The sequence below is a fragment of the Leucoraja erinacea genome, chromosome 36 (assembly GCF_028641065.1).
Source record: "Leucoraja erinacea ecotype New England chromosome 36, Leri_hhj_1, whole genome shotgun sequence".
Classification (NCBI taxonomy): Eukaryota; Metazoa; Chordata; class Chondrichthyes; order Rajiformes; family Rajidae; genus Leucoraja; species Leucoraja erinaceus.
In genome coordinates this window covers 215,001-240,602 of record NC_073412.1, presented here as the reverse complement: position 1 = coordinate 240,602, position 25,602 = coordinate 215,001, and the positions used below count along the sequence as shown (strand labels likewise).

The following is a 25,602-nucleotide window of genomic DNA, read 5'->3' as shown; positions in this document are numbered from 1 at the left end:
TTTGTAAACCAGAATCGGCAGCTCCTTATTTCAACATTCTAAGAAACGTGGAAAATGTGAATTAGCAATGAGACAAAATGTTTGCTTTGCTTCAAATGTTGAGTGGCTGACGTGGTCTGTTATGTCGCAGGGAGCGAGCCCAGAGATGCCGGCACGGATCAGCACAGCTCGGGTATTATCCGGCTGCACACAATCAAACAAGTCATTGACAGGGTAAGATGCCTTTCTGACGTTGCTGATGGACCAATTTATGTTTGTCGAGTCTGAAGTGATCTCTGTATTTACAATTGCCTTTTTGCTGTTGTAGGATAAGCATGCAGTATTAGACATTACTCCAAATGCAGTGGATCGGTTGAATTATGCTCAGTGGTACCCAATTGTACTATTTCTAAACCCTGATTCCAAGCAAGGCGTGAAAACAATGCGACAAAGACTCTGTCCCGAGTCTCGAAAGAGTGCTCGCAAGCTGTTTGAGCGTGCCTTGAAACTACGGAAGAACAATCATCATCTGTTCACGGGTGAGTGTAACATACAAACCTGAACATGGAACAAGTAATTAGACCACAGCATTGTAACAAATGTGACATAAATGTTTTACAAGTTGACAAGTGGTAAGAAGCAAAAGGGTGGTGTAATTTGGAACGAGCAGCAGTGTGTTGGGCAGGACTCTGCCTGATGGAGAAAAGTGGAAGCTGCATGGTGGTGATCGGGAGAGGGTTGTTCATGCAGGTCAGAGATGGATGATGTTAATGGTGAGAATATGGTCAATGGAATGTGGCAAAGTAGAATACTACAATTAGAAATAGTCTGGTTGAGTCTTTACTTTAGAGATACATTGTGAAAACAGGCCCTTCGACCCACCAAGTCCGTGCCGACCAACGATCACTATGTACTCTGCGCTATCCTACACACTAGGGACAAATTACAATTTTTACCGATGCCAATTAACCTACAAACCAGTACATCTTTGGAGTGTAGGAATAAACCGAAGCACTCAGAGAAAACCCACGAGGTCACGGGGAGAATGTACAAACTCCGTACAGACAGCATCTGCAGTCAGGATTGAACCCAGGTCTCTGGCGCTGTGAGACTGCAACTCTACCACTGTGCCACCCTATTATTTTTTTTTTTTTTATCTCAAATTTATACCCATCAATCAGTGTTTAGTGTTTGAGGTTTGACGAGAAAAAGATAGAGTTTGTGGACAAAATTGAAGACTTTAGTTTTGCAGTAATTTGGAGTTAAAGCAACTGAATGTAGGTTGCTTGTTGTGACAGTGGAAGAGGTCTGGAGGGAGGTGGAGATGGGTGTGCTGAGCCTGCACGTCGACACAAACATGTGGTTGTGGATGAGAAAGGGGAAGAGGTCGTGAACCGATACGTCACCTATTCCTTCGCTCCATAGATGCTGCCTCACCCACTGAGTTTCTCCAGCATTTTTGTCTAGGTCCGATACTCAAAATCAAATTGTAGGTATCAGAGAGCAGCCGCTTTGGGATGATGCATCGTCACTGCATAGCATCACACGCCAAAGAAGCAGATCTTTGTCAATACTGTTTGTGTGAGAGCATTGTTACTTCTGCCAGAGTTGTCTGATCCCCAGAATAATTATGAGCTGTGTTTGTGTTCTGTTCCTGCAGTTATATTGCAGGATGCAGGGTGAGTCAGGATCCTGAGACCAGCAGTTTGAACTTTCTAAAGTTATCAATGGCCCGTTGTTCAACTTCTAAGTGTTGCAGTAAATTGTGCATTGTGTTACTGTGTCCGTTTATCGGGTGAACGTGGGGATTAAGTCTCTGCGCTTGGGTGTGATGGCCGTACACTGGTGTTTCCTGCTGATTGGGCAAGATATGCCGGGCATGCTGAGGGGAAGTTCATTGTTCACCTTTGTGCCACTGCATCATGGATTCTCAACACACAACCTCACGTTTCGCTGTGTAGGAAGTTTGTGCAATCTGACATTTCGACCACAAATAAAGGCTGTTGGGGGAAAATAAGTGATAACAGTTTTCCTGACTTTTTTTTACAGCGAACATCAATTTGAATTCAATGAATGATGGCTGGTATGGGGCATTGAAAGAATCTGTCGAGCAGCAACAGAACCAGTTAGTTTGGGTATCAGAGGGAAAGGTATGATGGAAGTTGTGCTTTTTAGAATGTTCCTTTCCCCTTGTTCCCACCAACCATGCGCCATGAGCTGCTGTATTAACGTTTAAAGATACAGCGCGGAAACAGGCCCTTCAGCCCACAGAGTCCACACCGATCAGCGATCCCGGTACACTAGCACTATCCGACACACTAGGGATAATTTACCATTTTTACCGGAGCCAATGAACCTACAAACCTGTACATTTTTGGAGTGTGGGAGGAAACCTGAACACCCAGAGAAAACCCTTGCGGTCACGGGGAGAACGTACAAACTCTGTGCAGACAGCGGCAGTAATCAGGATGGAACCCGGGTCTCTGGCGCTGTGAGGCAGCAACTCTACTGCTATGCCCACTGTGCCTCCCCTAGGTCACGAGGCAATTTAGGTAATGTAAACTACCCTTAACATCGTGAAATTCGTCCTTGAATTCACATGCTGGAGTACATACATTCTTTGTCCGTGTATGGAAATTAATCAAACCCTGGAAATGTGTGGAGTTGAAATAAGCTGAAAGTAAAAGGAGCTGCAAAAGTACAATTATTGTACTTGGTCTGGCCTCTAACTTCAGCAAAGTGAAAATAAAGCCATTCCAGTCAGAACCTGTTTGAACCTGGCAGGGCCATGCTTCCCACGTCTGATCTCTGCCAAGTGGAATTGTTTCTGAAGAATAGCCACAAGTATCGTTTGATTGTTGCATTCCCCTATCTCGTTAAAGTTAATCTCCTACAAGAGAAGCCATGAGGGTGAAAGGTTATCATCTCAGTTATAGAACAGCACAGGGATAGGGCATTTGGCCCATGATGTCTGCGCCAAACATGAGGCTGACATAAACTAATCCCTTATGCCTGAAGACGATCCTCAACTCTCAATTCCCTGAACTCTGATCAACTCTTTAAACAACTCCCACACGTCAGTCTGAAGAAGGCTCTCGACCCGAAATGTCACTCATTCCTTCTCTCCAGAGATGCTGCCTGACCTGCTGAGTTACTCCAGCATTTTGTGTCTAATCCCACATGTCAGACTTGCCTACAGATGTACTCTTTGTTGCGTTTACCTCATGTTGTACTCTGCTTTGTCCAAAGGTCCAAACTTATCCTTATCGTATCTTTGTCCTTATCTTAAAATTTATGGGATTGTGATCACTGTTTCCATAATGCTCTCGCACTGAAATGCATGTAGCCCAGCCAGCCTAATTTCCCTATATATGGTCCCTCGTCCAGTTGACTATACAAAAAACCTTCTTGGATATGCCCAACAAATTATTTGGTTAACAAACAATTTGCATTGTTAATGATCTAGCAGATGCCCAAATGCTGAAATGTTTTATTGAGTGAGTGTAGTTTGGACAGTTGCATGATTGTGTGCTCTGGTTTGGTGTGTTGTCTCATAGGCTGACGGTGCAGCAGAAGATGACCTTGACTTGCACGATGACCGTTTATCGTACCTGTCGGCTCCAGGTAGCGAGTACTCCATGTATAGCACAGACAGTCGGCACACTTCCGATTACGACGACACAGACACAGAAGGCGGTGCCTACACTGACCAAGAACTGGATGAGACTCTCAATGATGATATTGGACTCACCGAGGCTGCCATAACTAGGTCTTCGGAGCCAGTAAGGGAAGATTCGTCGATGATGCACCCAGAATCCATGCCGCAAGCATTCCCATCTTTGCCAGTACAAGTGCACACTGTTGATTCTTCTGCCTACAAACCTTTGCCGAATCAACCGGTGAGTCAGCCTGTGACCAAAGCATTTTCATTTATGAGTCGTCCTTAAATACAGGAGAGGTGCCGGGAGACTGGAGGGTGGCAAATGTTGCACCTCTTTTCAAGAAGGGATGCAAGGAAAATGCTGGGAACGATAGGCCAGTGAGCTGAACATCTGTAGTGGAAAGTTACTAGAGAGTATTCTGAGGGATAGATTATGCAGGCATTTGGATGGGCAAGGGCTGACTAGGGATAGTCGGCATGGTTTTGTATGTGGGAGGTCGTGTCTCACTAATCTGATTGATTTTTTTGAAGACGTGACCAAAAAGGTTGATGAGGGCAGAGCTGTAGATGTTGTGTACATGGACTTTATAAAGGCGTTTGACAAGGTTCTGCATGGTAGGCTGTTCTGGAAGGTTAGATCGCATGGGAGAGATAGCTGAATGGATAGCAAATTCAATCAATCTCTTCTGTCTGCACATGATCTATATCCCTCCATATCCAAATGCCCGCCAACAAGCTTCTTAAATCCTACTATTGTATCTGCCTTCACTATCACCCCTGGCAGCTCATTCCAGGCTCCCATCATTCTCTGTGCAAAACACATTTGCCCTGCATATCTCCTTTAAACTTTGCCCAACTCTCCTTAAAGTTATGCCCTCTATAGTCTTTGACATTTCCACCCTGGGAAAACTGTCTTCTCTATCTGTCTCCAATAATTAACCTGGCTCATTTAGTCCAAGCCTTTCCTATCCACATAGCTGTCCAGGTGTCCTTTAAGTAGCATCATTCTAGTGAGATATCAGAATATCATGACAATCAAGCAGGATTGCCATGGTTTTATGATGAGATAATGTTGTTTGATGGGTGCTACAGTGCTTTGAGGATGTAGTGGGCTGGGCAGGTGGGAGGGGTCCAGTGGATGTTGTATAAGTGGATGTCTAAAGGGCATTGGGTGAAGTGCTGGATGAGGTGTGAGAACGATGGGGTCTGTTAATGGTTGACCCAGTTTCTTTGAGTTCCATCAACTGTTAGACGGAGATGAAGGAAGGGCCTTGGCCTTGGAATTCTCCACCCAGAGAACTATGGAGGCGGTCATTGGCAGATATCGGACTGACAAGGCACAAGGGTACATAGAGTGGGGAAGTTGGTGTTGAGACCATGATGCACAGCCATGATTGTGTTGAATAGTGCAGGAAACGAGAGGCAGATTGGCCCTTTCATCTGTTGTATGTTCTTGGCAAACGGGCGGTGTAAAATAAGTTGGGCAGAATATCTGCAAAGTAGGTGATTATCTGATTTATTTGAAGGTGAGAGGCAGGCAGAATGATTTGTAGCTAGTGGTGACAATAGTGATGGGGATTGTCTTTGTCAGAGTTGTAAATTAATTTTGTTTTTAATATTTTTTGATAAACTGTCCTGCATTATGCGAATTATTTAAGAATAGTGTTGTAATCGATGTTTCCCCCAAGGATGCACCTTGTAGGTACCGTGACTTGCATTAAACTATCTAATTTTATCTTGGACATTTCACAGAAAGCAGATATTCTTCCTGCAGTACTCAGTTCATCCCAGCAGCTTGAATCTATTCCTGTGGTGACAATGTCCCCCACAGTCAATGCCACAATAGATCTAAACAATGTGAGACGTGAGGAGATGGCCTCTCCCTCCCACAGCAGCCCTGAGCCTCACATCGACCCCCACAGCAGCCCCAGCCCTGAGCCTCCAAGCTTCATTAATCCTGTCAGTCCAGAGAGGCTGAGAGATGCAGAACCGGCAGCAACTCGAACTGCAGAACCAACAAAGGTACCACTCACTTGCTGCAAACACCTTGCATGCCTACTGCACACATCTGCTTGCTCATGTTCAACCACCTGCTCTCTCTCGTTTCCAAGCTAAACACTTTGCTGAAGTTAGAGGCCAGACCAAGTGTGTGGTAAGCAAATTAACAACCTTTATGATGCAGAAGGGAAAGTGGAGTTTGTAGTGCCCAAGCTCAAGAGATAGCACTGATCTACCTAATTATTCTAATGAATATTACACAGGCACTAACTGTATTAACATTTTAAGTATATTTCTGAGTTTCCTTTCTAACAGCAGAATGTTATCCAAAGCATTACATTTTAAAAGCTAATAAAAGTTGATCCAATCGAGGGTAACATTAGACTCTCAGTATAACACTGTCTTAAGCAGTTTGAATAAGGGCTTTAACTCTGATATAGTTGGTTTGGCCTATACCTTGACTGTTCTGCTTGTGCATCTTTCCTCCAGTTTCTTACTGCTTCACTTCATTGCAAGGCTCTCTGCTGGGCTGGCCCCTGTACCAGTTGTGGACTGCAAGTAGTATTCTTGTGGCATGGGTGGAGGGCATCTTGTTCTCACGGCAGGCATCAGCATTGTTTTTGGACAATTTATTTTACTTAATCCTCACAGATCTGTTTCTAAATGAATATTCGTCTGGCTGTTCACTGCGATCAAGGGGTAGCTCTGAATTTAATGAGAGCAATGCAAGGTCAGCATTTGGTCTGCATTGTTTTCAAATGTAACCTTTCTACTTTTTTTAAACATAGAAGTTGTAGGCATTCGATGCTGTGGGGAGAAAGTCGTATTGTCCTGAAACAATTGCATTTATAATCCAGTTTTATACAGACGCATTACTTTAATTGGAAAGACGTTATGAATCATTGCATGAATTCAACTCATTACAATTGTGCTCAAAACATACAATCTTTCTGAGTCACTGTTTAAAATTATTTGTTTAAAGTTGTTGATCTATGATTGAGACTGGTATTTGAAAGCTCCCATATTGAGCATATCCTAGGAGACAAAGTACTCCTGCAGCCATCAGTGCAAGGCCTCTGCATGGTGCTGAGACGTCAGCATGGTTGTTCGTGTTCCCCTGAGTGAATGGCCACGGTTTAGACAGGAAAGTTAGTCGTGAAGGGGCCAGCTTCCTCTTTCACTCTTCAGTAATGATACATGTGATGTCAATTCCTGCATTTAACATGTTGGATTGGTGTGTAGTCTAATTGTTGTGGCTTGGATAACATTTTCACACGGGTTTTGATGTAAAAACTTCAATTATAGTCAGCTTGAAGCAATCATCAACTTTAATGTGAAGAGCAAAACAGATGGGCTGTAAAGGTAAGTGACAATTTATTCTCCCCCACAAGCAGGCCTAGCTCGTTATAATTAGTGATCAGGCAGAGCTTTGGGTGGGCCAGATATCAACTAAATGGCTGCAGAGGGAGAGCTGATCAGCTGTCTTCAATCTAGTAATTCCATGCTGCATCTTAAAACACTTCTGTGTTGCCCAATGAGTTAACCAGACACATTTTAAAATGTACATTTGAAACCAACCAATTGAAGCAAAATTCAATTAAAAAAGGATACAAATATTGGAATTAAGGAAGGAATGGCAAATCCTGTCGTCCTGTGAACAGATGTTAGAGGTGTCTCTGGATCGACAGTTGAATGGCAGGTTTGGAGCAAAGATCTGGAATTGTGTGGCAGGTAGTGAGACTGATGTGTACTCCAAACCTTTCTGTGTTGTTTCTTCACATGAGTGTCTGCACACTGCTACAGAGTTTCTCTCTTGTTGTGTAGATGTACAAGGACTCGCACAACGATGGCAATCTGGGTCGTAATTACGAGATGAAGCAGCCGATGGGCAACCACTCTGTACTGCGGTCTGAGAGAGCGAGGCCAAATAATGAACCTCCACAGCAGCAGCAGCAGCACAGGGAATATGAGCAGCAGCACTTTGAGGAGCAACCTTACAGGCATCAATCACAAGCAAAATATGAACAGCTTCCTCCAAGTTATGGTTCTATTTCACATTACGATGAAAACATGCCCGGTTACAATGACAAGTGGCCACATTACCATGAAAAGCACACTCCCTACCAACCTGCCCCCTACTATGAGGATCAGGATCCACAGGACTATGAGCCAAAGCACCAGGAACATTACCCAGATCGTGCCTACCCCCCACAACACGATGACCCATCGCCACCTTCAGGCCATGAGAACAGACTGCCACGTTATGATAAGCCACTTAAAAATTACAAGCCACCACAGCCGCAGTTCACTGACCCACTCCTGCACGGCTATGACCCTCGGTCTCGATATGAGAGCAGTCAGCAGGCTTTCCACCCACCAGCGTCCAGATCTCCAGAACCTCAGCAGCAGTATTTTGATCCCCAGCCCTATGACCAGGGCCCACCTCAAGGCTACAACTCTCTCCCCCGCCAGCTGGAGCTGGTCCATAACACGGATGTCTCCTTCCCCCCTCCTCCTCCCCCCCACAGTAAACCTGTCGACACTCTGCATTCGGTGGGTAGACAGCTTCCCCCTCCTGTAAAGCCACAGGTGGAGGAAGATGTGGATCCAGCAATGAAACCGCAGTCAGTCCTCACCAGGGTCAAACTCTTTGAAAGCAAGACAACTACTTCAATGAAGAGCAAGGACCCAGCAGAAATAATACCAGTAAGGGTAGGTTCATCTTTTAAAACTTACTATATGCAGTAATGTTTTTACAATGTCTTGATATAAAGCATAGTTTTAGAATTTTAATATAAAGTGAATGTTTGCACCAATTTCTACGCTGTTTGGATTTACCCCTAATATTGATGCTGGGCTTCAGTATGAGAGGATGTGGTTAGCGTAACTGATCTCCTAGGTGCTGTGTCAGACACGAGGCAGACGCACTTCTGCTAATTCTAAAACATTCACGTGGTTACATTTTGATCTAATGATCACTGTTTTTCTGAGAAAGTTATTTGAATTAATCTGCATTTGTAGTTGTCACATGCCTTTAAGTATGACTTTTCCACGCCACATGTTTTTGTGCAAAAGCTGGTTTTGCTGGTCAAGTGAAATAATTTGCAATCTTTTTTGTATATCTGTTTTGACTGTCCTGATTTTGGTGTTGCAATGTTGAGAAGTACAGTATAAAATGGTTCACAAATGCTAGAAGAATGAACTGTAAGTGCTGGTATACAAAAAATGTGCTGGAGTAACTAGGTCAGGTGAACACGGATTGGTGATGTTTCTGGTCGGGACCCTTCTTCAGACTTGAATACCAGTTTGAAAAATCAAGGGAATATTGATGTTCAGAGCAGATTTAGGAGCTGCTGGTACCGGGAAAGAGCTGCATGAAATGGTTGTCTTTCTATTTTACTAAACTGACAATTCTACTTCTAATGTGTAGGCAGTGCCTTTCTAAACATTAGAAGTAGATGGACACAAAATACTGGAGTAACTCAGCAGGACAGGCAGCATCTCTGGAGAGAAGGAATGGGTGACGGTTTAGGTCGAGACCATTCTTCAGACCAAAGACCCGAAACATCACCCATTCCTTCGCTCCAGAGATGCTGCCTGGCCCGCTGAGTTACTCCAGCGTTATTTCTAATGTTTTCTGCCTAGTCGCATCTTTTGGCTGAAACATTTCAAAACAAACCCAATTAAGTTGACTTTTAACCAGAAAGGCTCATTATTTGGCTAGGCCCATACCCATTCTGAAAACAAGTTATTCTGCTATTTAAGGTGTGTTCCCAAGAGTGGTGTCAGAGCCACTGCCTGCAAAGGAGATTTTTCACATTAGTGAAAGGAAGACCATTTTCAACTGTCTTTTTGTTTGGCTGAATCATAGTCACTGTTGCACAATTTCAATTAATTCCAGCTGTTGAATTGGGATACATAGGTTGCTGTTTTTTGGTAGTGATGTTGATAACTAGCATGCCAAGCAAGAGTTAGATGCTTGAAGCCATCCTGTTGAAATATATCTTTCTCAATTTTATACATGAGACTGTGGCTTGACTTTTGGGGACAATAAATGAATTGTTACTTTGGTTTTATTGGAAAGTTGATTGTGGAGATGTTGACGATGATGTAACTTGTCTTCTTTCAGTCTCCTGAAGTTGCTCCTAAGCCTGTGTTACCTCCTGCTCCTGTTGCTGCTGCTGCTTCCAAGCCAATCTTTCAGTCTGCACCGGAGCAAGAAAAGCCTCCACATTTGTACAGGTACTGCCGTTGTATTCAACCTTTGTTCAATTATGTTATCTGGCTGATTGGACAGGAATTATTGGATTCATTACTTTTGGCCTTGGTACAGTGCTTTTGTATATAATCCTCATATTTTTGGATTCTCTGTCCCTGCATCTGATGTTCTTGCATTGATTTGTCCATGGGTATACAGCAACAATGTAAATGCTGCCCGAATGGACACTGGAGGTTCTGCAAATGCTTTGTGGGTTGAGCAAAACGTCAAAATTCAGACGTTAAAACAAGATGATGTTCCTGGTTGGGAGGCCTCGGCCAAAACCGCAGCTGATCGCTATGACCTGCAGTAGCTGTTTTGACCCGATTTTAAAATGTCAGCATTGAAGTTTACATTAATTTCACATTTGGAGCATCGCACAGCTTCATTGACGGCCTCTGAAGGGAATGGGTTTGCTGGCTTTGGCCTCTAAATAGGCCGTAGTATGTAGAATGTGGATGAGAAAGTGGAATAACATAGAGTGAGTGATTGATGGTCAGCCTGAAGGCCTTGTTTCCATACTGTATCTGTAAATTAATCTAAATGTACATGCTGGTTCAGGCTGAGCATAAATGCAAATTCTTTGTTATTTTGACCTGGGATCATCTGCTGTTGAAATATTCTTACTGAATCATTCAGTAATTGACGTTATTCACCTGCAGGAGCTCGGAGCCTCCAATGAAGATTCTTGAAGAAACTTTACGATCAAACAGTTATAGCGCAGATGAAGATGAGGAAGATTATCGGAAGCAATTGTCTTATTTTGGCCGCAGAAACGTTGATCTGAAGCCTGTAACACATCTCCCTCCCAGCAGCTTCCCAGAGCCATCTAAATCATCTGACTTTATGCATCAGCCCAACTACCCCAGTTACCTGCCCAGGTAAGCACCAGCTGCACACGTTGAGGTTGAAATTATTGAAGGATGCTCTCAGGTTTCCTCACTCTGATCCTGAGATCTACAGTGACTGGAGATATAATGGGGATAGTCTGACCAGGGTAAACGCAGACATGTGCATCCTTCACTGAAGTTGAAGACTAGTATCCTGTCTTCCACTGTGTAGTAGATAATAAAATACAACCTGTTGAAAGAATCAACAGCAAAGCAAGGAAAGATGTCTATTGCAATGCTATCAAGCATTATTTATTGTCCAAAAAGTGGGAATACAATTTATACCTAAGCTGTCATACTAAAGTTATGCAAAGTAAATGATGACTTCAGTAATTGTGGAGAAACCTCACCAATCATCTAACACTGTGGGTTTTATCACAGCACTGAATGCTTTTACCACCACGATGCAGATATGAGTGAGATGAGTCACTCCCTGTGACATCAAGATTACATTAGATGCCGTGTGCATCAAAGAGCCCTGTTAAAAGTGAAAGTATTTAGCATTATAGTGAAATTGCAATTAGAACAAATCCCTGTGTTTGTTGGTCAGCCGTCTTGACCCATTTGTTAGCATCTTGCAGAAACTCTTCAAAACCCAATCATTTTTTGCAAATTCATCTTCCGTGTAAGGTCCGGTGTGAGGATGTTTGCCGATGAATGCACAATGTTCAACTCTCCGATTAGTCCTTCAGTCTTAAACGTCCCAGGAAGAGAGTGGAGGTAGCTACTCTGAACATTCAGTGGGTTCCTGATTATCAACGAGCTGAGATATAGCGGGCAAATTCTCGACTGGACTTAATGTGCTGATATCCCATGTATCATGGAGCCAATCTCATGACGTTCTAGGCAGGATCATGCATTGTGCTGGGACGTAAACTGTTTCACATGTCTCAGTCAGTGCAGTTTGTGTAGGGCCATGACCATTTCTGTTGTACTCTGACAGAGTCTAATCTCATAGTGGATGAACTGCAGCAGGCTGCATTGAGGCATGTTGTTGATTTGTTTGATGTCTGGCATGTTGTAAGAGCTGTCCTGTTATTCCCAGGAACACAACGGCAGAGTTTGACCACGTGATCAAGCCCAGCATCGCTGAGAAGAGATATGATTCTGGGTCCCAGCTGCCTGGCTTTCAGTCCCGTTATGGACCTCCACTGCAACCTGTGCACCCCAAGGTGTCTCCATCTGAAGGTAGGTTTGTGGCCTCCACTATATGTTGGGTCTATACCTAAAGATACCTAAATAACTGCTGCCTTTTTACTGACTGCCTTTGGAACAATGTGTATCCACAGAATTAATTAACTTAACAGTTGTAATTACAAATCCACCCTCAGTGGATCAACAAAAGTTGTGTTGTTTCATCAAAAGATATGTTACCATACTTGGGGACGAGCAAACTAACTGGCCCTTTTGTATGCCAACCATGTTACAGCCAGTGAACTGAGATTTCCAGGCCCCTTTGCCTGTGAGCACCCGCTGTGTGCAAATCGCAGCAGTGAGAATGCTTCAGAGATGTTGGCTTAGCAGTGTAAAGACGAGCGCACCACTGAGGTTGTGGGAAATACTGCATAAATACACATTTTTATTCTGTAGCAGGGACATATATAATGAGGTTCCTGACTTGTTAATCTAATTTGATCTTGGTTTGGGGGCAAGTATTGGTCTGACACCAGGAGAAATAATGCTGGAACCTCTACATCAAGCTGGGATGGCTTTTGTTCAATGTTTTTGAAACATAGAAACATAGAAAATAAGTGTAGGAGTAGGTCATTCGGCCCTTTGAGCCAGCACCGCCATTCAATATGATCATGGCTGATCATCCAAAATCAGTACCCCGTTCCTGCTTTTTCCCCATATCCCTTGATAATGTTAGCCCTAAGAGCTAAATATAACTCTTGAATTGAGTAACATGTCTCTTGAATATGGTAACATATCTTTTGTGAAAGGGCAGCACTTCCAGCTATAGGTGCGATGAGCACCAGCTTGGATGGTGAGCTCGGCTCTGAGTGCACATTGATTGACTTACTGATGGCATCAATTACCATTTTCATAAGATGGTCAAACTCTGCACGATTTGACTTTAGGCGTAAACGTGGGTAGTGTAGATGGGGCGTCTTGGTCAACATGGGCAAGTTGGGCTGAAGGGCCACTTTCCATGCTGTACAATCACCCCCTCATCCCTAAGGGGAGACACTCTTAATCCTGACATTCTTGCAATCTTAGGATAAGCAAGAATTTTACATTGCTCCCTTTTCCCCTCCTAATGTCTTTATATTCTCTCTGATACACTCTATTTGAGACTCCCTCAATCCCATTTACCTCCACCTGCTGTGTGTTTCACTCACTCACCGAACGACTGCTTGTACTTTATCCTTACAATAAAATGTTCGAATCAAAGCAAAGTATATTTTGTTGGTTGTAAATTGTGTGGCTAGAATATGAGTATGGAAAATGAGAGATTGGCTCGTGACTTTGCTAAAAGTCGCCTCATTCACTCAGTACGACATGGGGGGAATCTTGTGTGTTGGTGAAACCTCCTGATCGGGATGGGCTGGTTTGCTACACATGAGGGAGGAGCAGGCATTTCAGTCAGCTGCTTACGATGCCGTTCTGTAGCCAGCAGACAGGGTTAGCATAAGCATGATGGGCCAAATAGTTTCCTGTGCATGATCACTTTGATCCTTCATGAGCTGTGGTTAACTCTTATTTGCTCTTCTTTGCAGTGAGTTCGATGCCGCAGGATATGCCTAGTGTCCTACAACTGAAGCCTGAAATGCCTCAAATCAAATCCCAGGCTCTGAGGCCCACTGCTCGAGAGGAACCTTCTCATTCAAATTTTTACCTTCCGAAAACCTTCCCTGTTTCTGACAGAGCCCCTGTGAATGGGATGGAGCAGCCTCAGAGGCAACCTGCCACAGCATACAACCGCTTCACTCCAAAACCGTACACAAGTGCCGCACGGCCCTTTGAACGGAAATTTGAGAGCCCAAAATTTGATCACAACCTCCTGCCGAGTGATCCTCCACTACAGCCCAAGCCAGAGCCGCTGGTAAAAGCTCACGCCTCTCCACAGCACATTGACTTCGACAGTGGCACAGACACATTCCCCAGGTCGACGGACCACAGGCTGAAGTATCAGACAAACAATATCCACCCTGTCCCTAAAGCAGTCCCTATCAGGTGAGTGGCTTCAATTAACATGAAGTATTTTATGATATTGAGTGTTTGAAGCTTGTTTTGGAACCTGTTTTGTTGCAGAGTCTATAATCAAAGTGTCAGATCATCAGGTGGATTCTGTTGTTGAAAGAACTGAGCTCGCCCAGACTAGGCCAGGGCTAAGCGAGCGGTGTAACAAATGCTTAGCAGCTTGGGAACAATGACCAGCACAGGAATGTTCCTCTATGTGTCCACCACAGTGCCAATTCAACTACCATCATTTCTCACGGCCCAAAAATAAGTATTTTTTATCCCTCTCCTTTTTTGTCAGACTGAGTGAGAACTTGTGAGTTCCCCAGACCCTGCCCTATCCCTTTGTTGATTTGGTCTTCCTGTTGGTCCTGTGGTACAGAGTGAGCAGGTGACCCTGCAGCCACACGTAACGTGCTGTAACGGTGAGGGTTCAGGTGGGGCAGCATCAGTGGTGGGAGAAGTGATTCATAGTTCAGGGCATTGTGTGTCACAGCAGTACGGTCTGACGCCCTTGCTCTTTCTCAGTCCCAGTGCGTTGGAGGATGATGAGGATGATGATGGCCACACGGTGGTGGCGACTGCCCGCGGCATTTTCGACAGTAATGGAGGAGTGCTGAGCTCCGTGGAGACTGGCGTCAGCATCATCGTCCCAAAGGGAGCCATTTCTGAAGGAGTGGAGCAGGAAATCTACTTCAAGGTCTGCAGAGATAACAGCATCCTCCCACCTCTGGACAAGGAGAAAGGTTTGCACCACTTTCCTTCCTGCAATGTTCAATAAGGGTTTAATTAGTGTCCTGCCTTGAGCGTTGTGAAGTAACTCGGCAGTGTCCGAGCTTGCTGTCCTATCACTGGCTCGAGGCCACTTGGCCGACATTTCAGCCAAACCTGAATGAAGCAATTTGTTGGGCTTGTCCAAGCAAGTAGAGGCAGCCAATGTAATAGCACTACCTGCTGCTGCAATGGGACGCCAGCATCAATCAGGTCCTGTCCATGTACAGGACAGTTTCCACGGCAACGCTGCCTGTTGTCGACTAATCACTAGTCCTGTACTGGAATAGTTTGGCTTGGGGTGGGATGTTTGAGCAGGGCTCTGTACTGCAGCACCTGGACTATTATCTGGTCCATTTGCCTTTGCCTGTCCAAGGCTCTCAGCTCAGTCCTCGTGTAGTGTGAATCAAATTGTGGAGCTGGCGGGAGGAAACGACAGGATGGCGATTCGGGCACAAGCCGTGTCAGGGTCACATTCCCTCCCTCTGCCTCCGCTGTCCACCTTCCACTGTTCCACCTTCACTAGCTTTTGTTTTGGATTTGGGCCATTGTGTCCTCATGTCAACTGTGCTAACTCTTTCCACTCCAGGTGAAACACTTCTGAGCCCGCTGGTAATGTGTGGACCACACGGCTTGAAGTTCCTGAAGCCCGTGGAGCTGCGGCTGCCCCACTGTGCGTCCATGACTCCAGATGGTTGGTCTTTTGTTCTAAAATCCTCTGACTCCTCGTCCGGTATGCTCCTATCTCTTCTTCTCCTCCCATTGCCCACCATTTTTACCCCCATTCAACTTCTCCCCAACCCACCTCTTACCCCTCTCCTTACCCCGTCCACTTCCCCCTAGCCACTCTCCCCCTCCCTTCTCCCCCCTCGCTACCCCCCTCTCTCTCCATACACTCCCCCCTCTCCATACACATCTCTCTTTCTCTCCCTACCCCATCTACCCCTTTCTCTCTTGCTCGCTTGCTCTCTACCCTATCTTTTTTCCTGCCCTCTCTCCCTTTCTTTCCCTGCTCCCTCTCCTCTCTCGCTCCCTATGGAGGTTAGCGGCATGTAATGGTGCATTGCCTTTTCTGACTCTTGTCTCATTTGGAGTGTCATTATTTCACTCTTTAATTCTGTTTGCTTTAGAAAGAAAATCCATTCCAAAAATATTGCATGCGTGTAATAATTAAACAGAAGGTGACGTCATTAATGTTTCCTGATTTTCACATTGAATTGATTCCTGGGAGGGAGGGACATTAAGCAGAATCATCTGAAGTTCAGAAAACCAGGAGGCGACCTCAATAAGACTTACAAAGTTATTTAAAGACTTAACGGGACAGATGCACATTTAACCTTTCCTTAGCCAGGATGTCTTGAAGTGAAATTGCAATCCCAAGATAAACAATCGATCATTCTTGGCGAGATAACAGGCACCTTCTGTACCCAGTGCATAACGCCTGTTTAATACTGAGCATTTTAACGCAGTAACTGGCATTTTGTTCCATGATATCAGTGCCAACGTAAACTAATCCCATCTACAATACGTGGTCAATATCCTCTATTATCCCCCTCACTCTTCACGTACCTGCCCAAATGTCCTATTGCTATCAGATCTGCTTCCACCACCTCCCCTGCAGCCCTGTTCTGGGCGCTCTGATTTAAAAATAAACATTTCCCCCTCACATCCTCTGTAAATGTTCCACTTTTCACCAAATCTATGCCTTCTGGTATTTGTAAACAAAACCATTTCTCAAGAAGCATATTCTGTATTTTCTACCCAGCATGTTTAGTAGCTCTGTATTCATGGTAGTGATTGTAGATTGGAGGATATTAAGGAAATCATGTCTAGGTGCAGCAAAGTGTTGAGCAAAATGATCAGCCATTACATTTGGGCGTTTGAGCAGCAGGTATGATGACATGGCCAATTGCTGCCACAGGATGCAGTCTCTGAATGTCCGTGCAAGTGAAGTGTGAGTGCTGCAGCTGATGTTACCTCCAGCATTTTGCTCGATCCCATCCACTTGGCTATTGTTTCTTTTTGCACAGCTTGGGAAATCGTACATCAGTGACTGGAGGATGGGGAAAAATGGGAATAAGTAGCATAGTAGGTACAGAAAATTGCTGGAGAAACTCAGTGGGTGCAGCAGCATCTATGGAGCGAAGAAAATAATAGGCGACGTTTCGGGCCGAAAGTAGCATAGTGTTCTGTTGGAGAGTTGGCAAGGACTTGATGGGTTGAAAAACCTTCCTCATTAGAGCACAGGTACAGGCTCTTCAGCCTAAGATGCCCCTGCCGACTAGACTGAGCCCATGCAAGAACGGTCCTCAGATTCACCGTGGTTAAATTGGCAAGGGCAAGGCAAGGGAGTGTGCTTGGGTGGGGAAACTGTTATACTTGCCAGCTCTGCAGATTTGTACGCAGGGAAAAGATCAGATAAACTTAGTGATTTTATTTTAAAACACTAAGGAAGATTTAACTGTGTGTGTGTGTGTGTAAAATTGCAGATCTAAACATAATAGGAAGATCCTATTGTCCTTGGGGGAGTTAAAGCAGGGGGCAGAGACTGAGTGATTTTTGTGGGCATTAGAGGGAAGATAGGGGTGGTGATAGACTGATCCTCGTCTGAAGGGCTGGTGCTGAAACCCCAGCAAGTTGACAGTGTGACACGAGGAGCTGGGTGTTGGGCACGGGTTGGTGGGCACGGGGTGGTGGGGGGGGCGATGGGACACACTGGGCTCCAGTGACAAGACACAACCTGCCCACAGGCTACATCCAGGGCCATAATAACAGGCAAATGTACACGCTGCCCCCTGGATAATTAATTCTCTTCTCTATCTGGTACTGATAAGTGTTTCATGTGGTCACCCCTTTTCCCTGGACTTCTCATTTCAGTTTAAGAATAAAACTAATATATTTTATTGTCATTGCACATAGGTGCAACGAGATTTGGTATACAGCTTCCATCCGATGTCATTACTTAAACACTAATAAAATTTAGATACCACGAGTATCTAATGTGGATTAGATGGTCAGTCTGTTGTGGGAGAAGCATTGAAAGTTCAGCTCGCAGCTGACAACTTGACAAGGATCTGTCTGTGGGATGGGATCCCTGCAGTGTTTGCTGCATCTAATCCATGTTCCACCGTTAAACCAGTCATGCTGCTGATTAACAAAGCTGTGCATTTATTTTTTTCAGGTGATCCTAAGAGCTGGCAGAACAAATCTCTCCCAGGAGACCCGAATTATCACGTGGGAACAAACTGCGTCTCGGTCCTGATTGACCACTTTTAAAGGAGCCAGTGGGTGACGGAGAGCAGTGCCAGTGGGTGGCACGGAGATTGAAGCAATAACTTCCTTTCACACAGTCGCATGAGGCTGCGTGATGACCTGAAATGCAAATATTCACATTCTAAGTGCTGTGAATGGAGTTGCAGGCAAGCTTGCAATGACCCAGTGTCTGAACTGTAACGTTTCCCCAGTTTCTGTTAACCAGCAGAGATGCCTTGGCATTAATAGCTATTATTTACAATACTAAATTGATTTTTCTATAACTTTGCAGCCTATACATGTTTATATGGGTAACCATGTCCTGGTTTAAATGTAGAAGTTACATTTCTATGACCTTTAGTTATGAAGAGCAATTTGACGAGTGACCTGATGGGTGTGGTCTGTGGCTGTACATAAACCCCAGTATCACCCTGACGCTCTGTTTGTAAATTAACATTTTTTATGTCTTATTTTGTATAAAACAAAACTGAAATCACTTTCTAAAGAGTATCTTTATATTCTGCCAATATGGGGCCTTTTGAGCAGTTGTAAAATTTGGAGCAATAAAATCAATACTGAGATTTAAAACAAAATCACTGAAGTTTTTGCAGCTTTGCATTAATGTTGCTGTGTTCTTTGAGGATGATGTTTGTGTAAAGGCACGGGTCCTTTATATTTGAGATAGTTGGCGTGCAGTGAGTGGGATCTTTGGGTAAAGTGGCAGGTCACTGTACTATGTGTCCCAAAGTGTATTTTTGTACTAATAGACAATATATTCTGGCACATCAGTACATGGCTTGCTGGAGATTCTAACACGGCATCTGTTAACCACTTCACCATTGATGTATGGCTGACTTGTTTTCTGAAGTTACTCAAACTACACCTTTCTAAATATACCACTATTATTGAATAAAAACATTTTTAAGGTACTAAGTTGTTGTCCTTTGCTTGTCTGATGCTCCATTCATGTATTTCTTCCTGAAGGCACAGACTATTGCTGGAGAACGTTGGTGTGTGGAGGCCAGGCAGTGCCCAGGTGTCTGTGCTCAGTCAGAGCGCTGGGGCCAGTAAACCCAGGCTGCTGTTACTGCCGCAGTCAGTACAGTTTCAGTTCTGGCAGAAGATCAGGTACGCTGGTCTTTATTTCCTTGCACCTGAGCTAGCACACTCTGGGAACCAGACTGTTATACTCTCGTCATTCACTCATTGGGATTTAGGAGTTCAAGTTGTTCTTCAGCTGCTGCAGTCCTGGGACATCCTCAACTGTTTAATGGGAATAGGCTTCTGCCATCATGATGCATGGGCGTGTAACAAGTGATGCTTCTATGTTGAAAAGATAAGAAACCACTGGTCTAAATCAGTTGGCATAATTGACATGTATAGTAGTGAGAGCCCAGTTTATTCTGTCATCTGTAAGTTATTCCAAGGGTTGCAGCTTCATCTGTTTCAGATTTCCAGCTTCTGCAGTTTATTATTTTTGATTTACTACTAAGTTTTCCACTTCTCGGTCAGGAAAGTCGACCTTAAAATTCTCCACCTAAAATGCTCGGGTAGCATTTTGCTTGTCAATTTGGCCTTGTTCAAACTTAGTGCATTCACTTTATCTCTGGGTTTTTGGTAAGTTGTTGACCAAAACTTACTTGGCAGCCACGTTTCTTTTCTTTACTGCTTCAGAACAGCTGAATTGATTGAATCCCGAGGGGTATACTGCCCCAAGTGGAACAATGCAACTGTCATAGAAACTCCCACCCTCTCCAGGCCTGGTGTCACAGGTAGATCGGGTGGTCAGGATGGCTTTCAGCATATTGGCCTTCATCAGTTCGAGCATTAAGTGTAGAGGTTGGGACGTTATGTTACCACATTTGGAGTATTATGTTTAGTTTTGGTCACCATGTTATAGGAAAGATGTTGTCAAGCTGGAAATAATGCAGAGATTTTTGGGAATGTTTCCAGGATTGGATGCCTTAGGCTCTAGGTAGAGGTTGAGCAGGTTAGGACTTTATTCCTTGGAGCACAGGAGGATGAGGGTTGATCCATCAGAGGTGTACAAAATCGTGAGGAATAGATCAGGTAAATGCAGTCTTTTGCCTGGAACTCGAGGACATGGGTTTAGGGTGAGGGGAGAAGATTTAGGAACCTGAGAGGTAACTTTCTCACACAGAGGGTGGTGGGTGTCTGGAACAAGCTGCCAGAGGAGGTAGTTGAGACGGGGACTATCGCAACATTTTAAAAACATTTAGCCAGGTACATGGATAGGAAAAATACAGGCAGGTGGGACTAGTGTAAATGGGGCATGTTGGTCAACATGGGCAAGTTGGGCTGAAGAGCCTGTTTCTGTGCGATCTGACCCTATGACTCTCACCGTTGGCATATTAAGTCTATAGTCCCAGTTGCTAGCTTTTGGCCCATAGCTCTCTACCCATCCTATCCATATATTTGTCCAAATGTCTTTTAATAATATTTCTTGTGATGCTATTGAAGGCACAGCAGGGGGAGGGGGGGGGGGGGATACACACATTAGAGGCAATTTACTGTGCCAGTTAATCTACAAACCTCCATGTCTTTGGGATGTCCTAACAAGTCTGTGCCCCTTTGTGTTGAGTCGAGGGACCCCAGATTATCAGCCTCTGCCAGCTCCTCCCTGTTTGACTCGGACAAGGCAGGTCAGGGGGCTTTGCCCTGTTGTAACTGGACTGATCCAGCTGTGGGTTCCTCCCTCTCACTGTTCTTCTCTGTTGATAACTGGTGTTAATTCTCTCAGTAATAATCTTATTCCATGACACTTTTTAATGTTGCTCCTGGTGGGAAGGATGTGTGCGTGGTCAGGAAGCTTGCAGCAGGATGCTGGACAAGAGCACATTCATCCAGCTCATTGTTTTAGTTTTGGCCACTTGCCTTCCACGTAAGCCTGGTGTATATTTAGAGTTCTCTCTGTAGGACGGTAACCCTTTCACACTACTGATTTTGTTGGTGTTTTCCTTCTCTCTATTCCCCCACATCAGAGGCCTCCTCCCCCCCCCCCCCCCCCCCCCCCCCCCAAACTCCTTGCCTCACCTCAACACCACAACCTCTAGTCCTGCTAACTCCCTCCACGCATGCGTATACACAAACGTACTGAAATCCACCTGCTTTGTTAATGGTTGCAGCTGGTGCAGTAAAATGTTCAGCTGTTCTGTCGTTGCAGTTAATGCTGAAAGGATTCAGGGCACTGAGCTCCCCTGTACAAGCCCCGTCGGGAGTGTTATCCAGTAGAACATCATGGGCTGAACATTGGGCTGTGGGGAATCACAGCTGATCATGTAGCCGTTTGCAGACCAGATGGTGGAAATCTGTTCACTGTTTGCTTGGTCTCGCAACTCATCACAAAGGGACACACAGACTTGTTAGGCCATCCCAATGACATGTGGGTTTGTATGTTCATTGACTGTAAATTGCCCCCTAGTGTGTGGGATAATATAAAACTAGTGTGGGCTGAAGGGCTTGCTGTATCTCTAAACTAAAGCACTACTTAACTAATGGTGACATGCAAGTAATAATGGAATCCAGCTAGTTTCTTCAGAGGAAGTGTCGGGAAAAGAGCCCAGTGTCACCTAGCCGGCCCAAGGCAAGATTCCATTCACTCTGTGGTTACGGCACTGGAACAAATACACTTCCACTAAGACTGAAGACTGAGGCGCGATGGGCATAATGTGGTCAATATGGGGCATGTCAGGAGCAAACTTGGACAAGAGGTAGGTTCATCATTAATGGTGTGCTGGTCTGGCCTCTCAGCAACTCTCCCGACAGATGAGTATTCAAGATCATATGAAGACCTTTCCCATTAGCTGGTGGGAAGACTGATTTTCCTGGACAGTTTCAGTGCCAGGAATGGGGAGATCACCAGACATTGTTGCAATTACAAAGAAAGCTCATCAAGGCTTTGACTTCCTCAGAAGTTTGAGGAGATTTGGCATGTCGCCCAAGTCTCTCTGGAACTTTTTAAATCTGTGTACGATAGGAAGCAGATTGACCAGTTGCATCGCAGCCTAGTTTTGTAACTCAAACACCCAGAGACAAAGGTGGTTGCAGAAACCTGTAGACGCTACCCAGTCCATCACAGATATTGACCTCTCCACCACTGAAGGGATCTATAGAGAGCAAATCCTCTAGAAGTAATTTGTATCAGGAAATACCCACAGCACACTGGCCATCCTCTCATCTTACTGCTACCAATGAGAAGCTACAGGAGCCCGAGAATAGTGACGTCTGGGTCCAATCACCCATCAGACTTGAACGACATTGCACATTGAACAGTGCCTTGAACCACCCAGGAGGCTGCAGAACTGGTTGACATTGCCCAGTCCCCTCACAGATATTGACCACATCCATCTGACCTGATTGGTAATTTATCATATTATTGTATATTAGTTATTTTGTGTTTAATATGCCTGTAGCAAATAATAATCTCATTGTTCCAGCCCCAATGCATCCAACAATTACACTCTTTTCTCTTGAAGTTACCTCAGATCCAGTGTCTTGGGGGTGATGTGGAGAGGTCCTTTTGTGGGAGAACGTGGAGCAAGGGGTCATTGTTGTAAACAAGGGGTCAGCCCTTTCAGACAGGATGAGATGAGATGAGATGGGGTTCTGTGGAATTCTCTAACCGAGAGTCACGGAGCCGCTCCAGTGTTACTGCCGTTTCTGTGGCTGCAGCAACCCTCAGGTTGATTATATTTTTCATGTTGCCCCCTCCCCCACTCCCACCCCTCTTGCTCCCACCATGCCCCACTGCCACCAGTAATCACTCTAGATTTGTTCTAGTCACATGTCAGCACCAACATCGTTTATTTGCGATTGTGTTCCTCCAACTTCATACGTTGCTAAAACACTGCCCGCAGAATCTGTCCTGTTGCAACTGCACCATCGAGGGGGATAACGGCAAAGACCCCGCCCCTCGCGGCAGCTACAGCACGTCAAGATACAACGGTAAAGACTCAATACCACCAACGTTCCCACCAGCAACATCACACGCTGCACAAACACAGGCCACCTCTGCTGTGTCCATCGACCACGTACACCAACATTTGCACACAGAGAGGAGGTAAATATACAGAGGAATGCCCCATGAGAAGCGAGCAGCCAAGTGCTCAGTGTCAGTCAACTGTCATGGTTTCCGTGTCCTCGACATTAACAGTAACAGGCTGTCACTGAGTTAATTATTGCACATCCACATCACGGGCAGTGACATTTGTCTTCAAAGACTGGAACGAAACTGGAACTGATTTAAAAAACGCAGTGTTTTCTGAACTTCCGGTGGGGGGGGGGGGGCAGGGGGCTAGAGGCATGGAGGCAGGGGGCTAGAGGGCAAGGGGCAGGGGCTGCTTGATGCCTCTGGGAGCAGCCGTAACAAGTAGGGGATCAGGGGAGCGACGTGCAGACACAGATTGACAAGACGCAGACACGAGGAGTGGGCACGCGTGTATGCACACACGCCACACACACACGCCACACACACAGGACACACCAGCAACTGGCATTGTCTTTATTCTACTCATCCTCATCCCCAGAGTGTCGACTTGGTTTGCTGGAGTTCTTGTTCACCATCTAGTTCAGGGACGCCCACCGTCAGATGTACAGCGGTGTTTCTTGTCCAGTCAGGAGCCTGAACATGGCTGCAGGCATCGTCTTCATGTGAATCTGTCAGCAAGAAGCTAAGCAATTAAAACTGCAACTTTCCCAAAGTAACGCATGCCCAATTGTACGTGGGGAGAGCGAGAGAGATGGGGACGGGTTGTAGATGGGAGAGAGGAAACCAGGAGATGGGCGAAGGGGTTGTCAGGAGTTTCAGGCAGGACTTACCTCTCCCACGGAGTTGGACAAGGCCTGGACGATCTTCTCATGGGCGGTTGCCACGACACTCTGCCCATTAATCTCGATGATTCGATGCCCCACTCTCACGCCGCCACGCTCCGCGATGCCCCCTCGCATCAAGCTGCAGATCTGTAACGACACTCACAGTGGCCACAGTGGTCCCAATGTGACCCATGACCTCCACACTGGGGTTGAAGGTCAACGTGTGTTGGCGAGGTGAGGGGTGAGTTACCGCGGGAGTTACTGAGGTGTGAGTGGTTGCCATGAGGGTTGCCATGGTGTGGGGTGTTGCCGGGTGGGTTGCCGTGGGCGTTACCGGGGTGCTGGCTGTTGCCGGGGTGCAGGGTTTTGCCGGGCGGCTGCCATGGTGCGGGGTGTTACTGCGGACGTTAACGGGTGAGGGGTGGGTTGCCGTGGGAGTTACTGAGTGGTTGCCATGAGGGTTGCCATGGCGCTGGCTGTTGCTGGGTGGTTGCCATGGTGCGGGGTGTTGCAGGGTGGGTTGCCGCGGGCGTTACCGGGGCGCTGGCTGTTGTCGGGGTGTTGCCGGGCGGTTGTCGGGGTGCGGGGTGTTGCCGGGCGGTTGTCGGGGTGCGGGGTGTTGCCGGGCGGTTGTCGGGGTGCGGGGTGTTGCCGGGCGGTTGTCGGGGTGCGGGGTGTTGCCGGGCGGTTGTCGGGGTGTTGCCGGGCGGTTGTCGGGGTGCGGGGTGTTGCCGGGCGGTTGTCGGGGTGCGGGGTGTTGCCGGGCGGTTGTCGGGGTGTTGCCGGGCGGTTGTCGGGGTGCGGGGTGTTGCCGGGCGGTTGTCGGGTGCGGGGTGTTGCCGGGCGGTTGTCGGGGTGCGGGGTGTTGCCGGGCGGTTGTCGGGGTGCGGGGTGTTGCCGGGCGGTTGTCGGGGTGTAGGCGTCCATGCTACTCACGATGCCGTTCTGGACACTGAAGCCCAGCTGGTACTTGAGGTCGGGACGTTTAATCAACACAGTGGTGACTGGCGGGCAGCTCACGATGTTCAACTTCACCTGAACCTGATTCTTCAGCCCCTGACAACAAGACAATGTGTTACAGCCACGGGGAGGGGGGAGGGGAGAGAGTGTGGGGACGGGGAACAGACCCAATCAAAGGCAGCAGTAGCAGAGACAGGGCAGGGGAGGTCAGTGGCATTTGCCTGTATCACAGTGCAGAGTGGGCAAGCGGGGAATGGGGGTACAGGCAGTGGGGGAAGGGCAAGGTGGGGTACAAGGAGTGACACTGCTCCCCCCCCCCATCTACAGGATTCATCTTGTCAGCTGTTGGACAATGGTCCATCCCGGATATTGATGTACTGGAGACAGACACTGGAGTAACTCAGCGGGACAGGCAGCATCACTGGAGTGGAGGAATGGGTGATGTTTCGGGTGGAGACCCTTCTTCAGACAGTCAGTGTCTGGATCAGTGTTGTCACTCTGACTGCTCAGTGGTCCTTCAAATAAGAGTGACCACTGGTTGACCGCAGAGTGACTGTAGAGACTGCAGCCGTACCTTGATGATGCCCTGGCAGGTAGCGAGTGGCAGCCCCACCAGGCTGGTGCCGTTGATGGACATGATCTGGTCACCGATGCTGAGTTTGCCCGAGCGAGCAGCTGGACCACCGTTCATCATGTTGGCCAGGATGACCGTGGGCAGAATGGACCCCCACCCCGACTCCACGATCACCACCCCAAATATCTCACTCTTCAGCTTGTCCACCTGCAGCTGGGGGACGGAGAGAGAGGAGTATGATGAT

General features: G+C 46.3%; 2 protein-coding genes across 12 annotated transcripts in view; one reads left to right on the top strand and one right to left on the bottom strand.

The window, feature by feature from the left end:
* The window catches only part of tjp1a (tight junction protein 1a), an 86,199-nt gene extending 67,278 nt beyond the window's left edge, over positions 1-18,921 (top strand). For 5 of the 7 annotated variants that reach the window (XM_055662830.1, XM_055662827.1, XM_055662828.1 and 2 more), the window contains 13 exons: positions 131-213; positions 308-518; positions 2,029-2,129; positions 3,537-3,878; positions 5,393-5,662; positions 7,463-8,350; positions 9,768-9,880; positions 10,559-10,777; positions 11,832-11,974; positions 13,507-13,963; positions 14,498-14,715; positions 15,330-15,473; positions 17,922-18,921. In XM_055662830.1, the coding sequence (XP_055518805.1) occupies positions 131-213; positions 308-518; positions 2,029-2,129; positions 3,537-3,878; positions 5,393-5,662; positions 7,463-8,350; positions 9,768-9,880; positions 10,559-10,777; positions 11,832-11,974; positions 13,507-13,963; positions 14,498-14,715; positions 15,330-15,473; positions 17,922-18,016 (3,284 nt within the window). In that variant the 3' untranslated portion in view covers positions 18,017-18,921. The remainder of the gene's footprint in view (positions 1-130; positions 214-307; positions 519-2,028; positions 2,130-3,536; positions 3,879-5,392; positions 5,663-7,462; positions 8,351-9,767; positions 9,881-10,558; positions 10,778-11,831; positions 11,975-13,506; positions 13,964-14,497; positions 14,716-15,329; positions 15,474-17,921) is intronic. The other 2 variants (XM_055662831.1, XM_055662834.1) reach the window with 2 other exon arrangements.
* A 3,878-nt stretch (positions 18,922-22,799) lies between these two features.
* apba2b (amyloid beta (A4) precursor protein-binding, family A, member 2b) overlaps positions 22,800-25,602 on the bottom strand; it is a 28,127-nt gene continuing 25,324 nt past the window's right edge. For all 5 annotated transcript variants that reach the window (XM_055662822.1, XM_055662820.1, XM_055662824.1 and 2 more), the window contains 4 exons: positions 25,359-25,571; positions 24,761-24,880; positions 23,831-23,971; positions 22,800-23,668 (listed from right to left, as the gene is read on the bottom strand). In XM_055662822.1, coding sequence (XP_055518797.1) covers positions 23,597-23,668; positions 23,831-23,971; positions 24,761-24,880; positions 25,359-25,571 — 546 coding nt within the window. In that variant the 3' untranslated portion in view covers positions 22,800-23,596. The remainder of the gene's footprint in view (positions 23,669-23,830; positions 23,972-24,760; positions 24,881-25,358; positions 25,572-25,602) is intronic.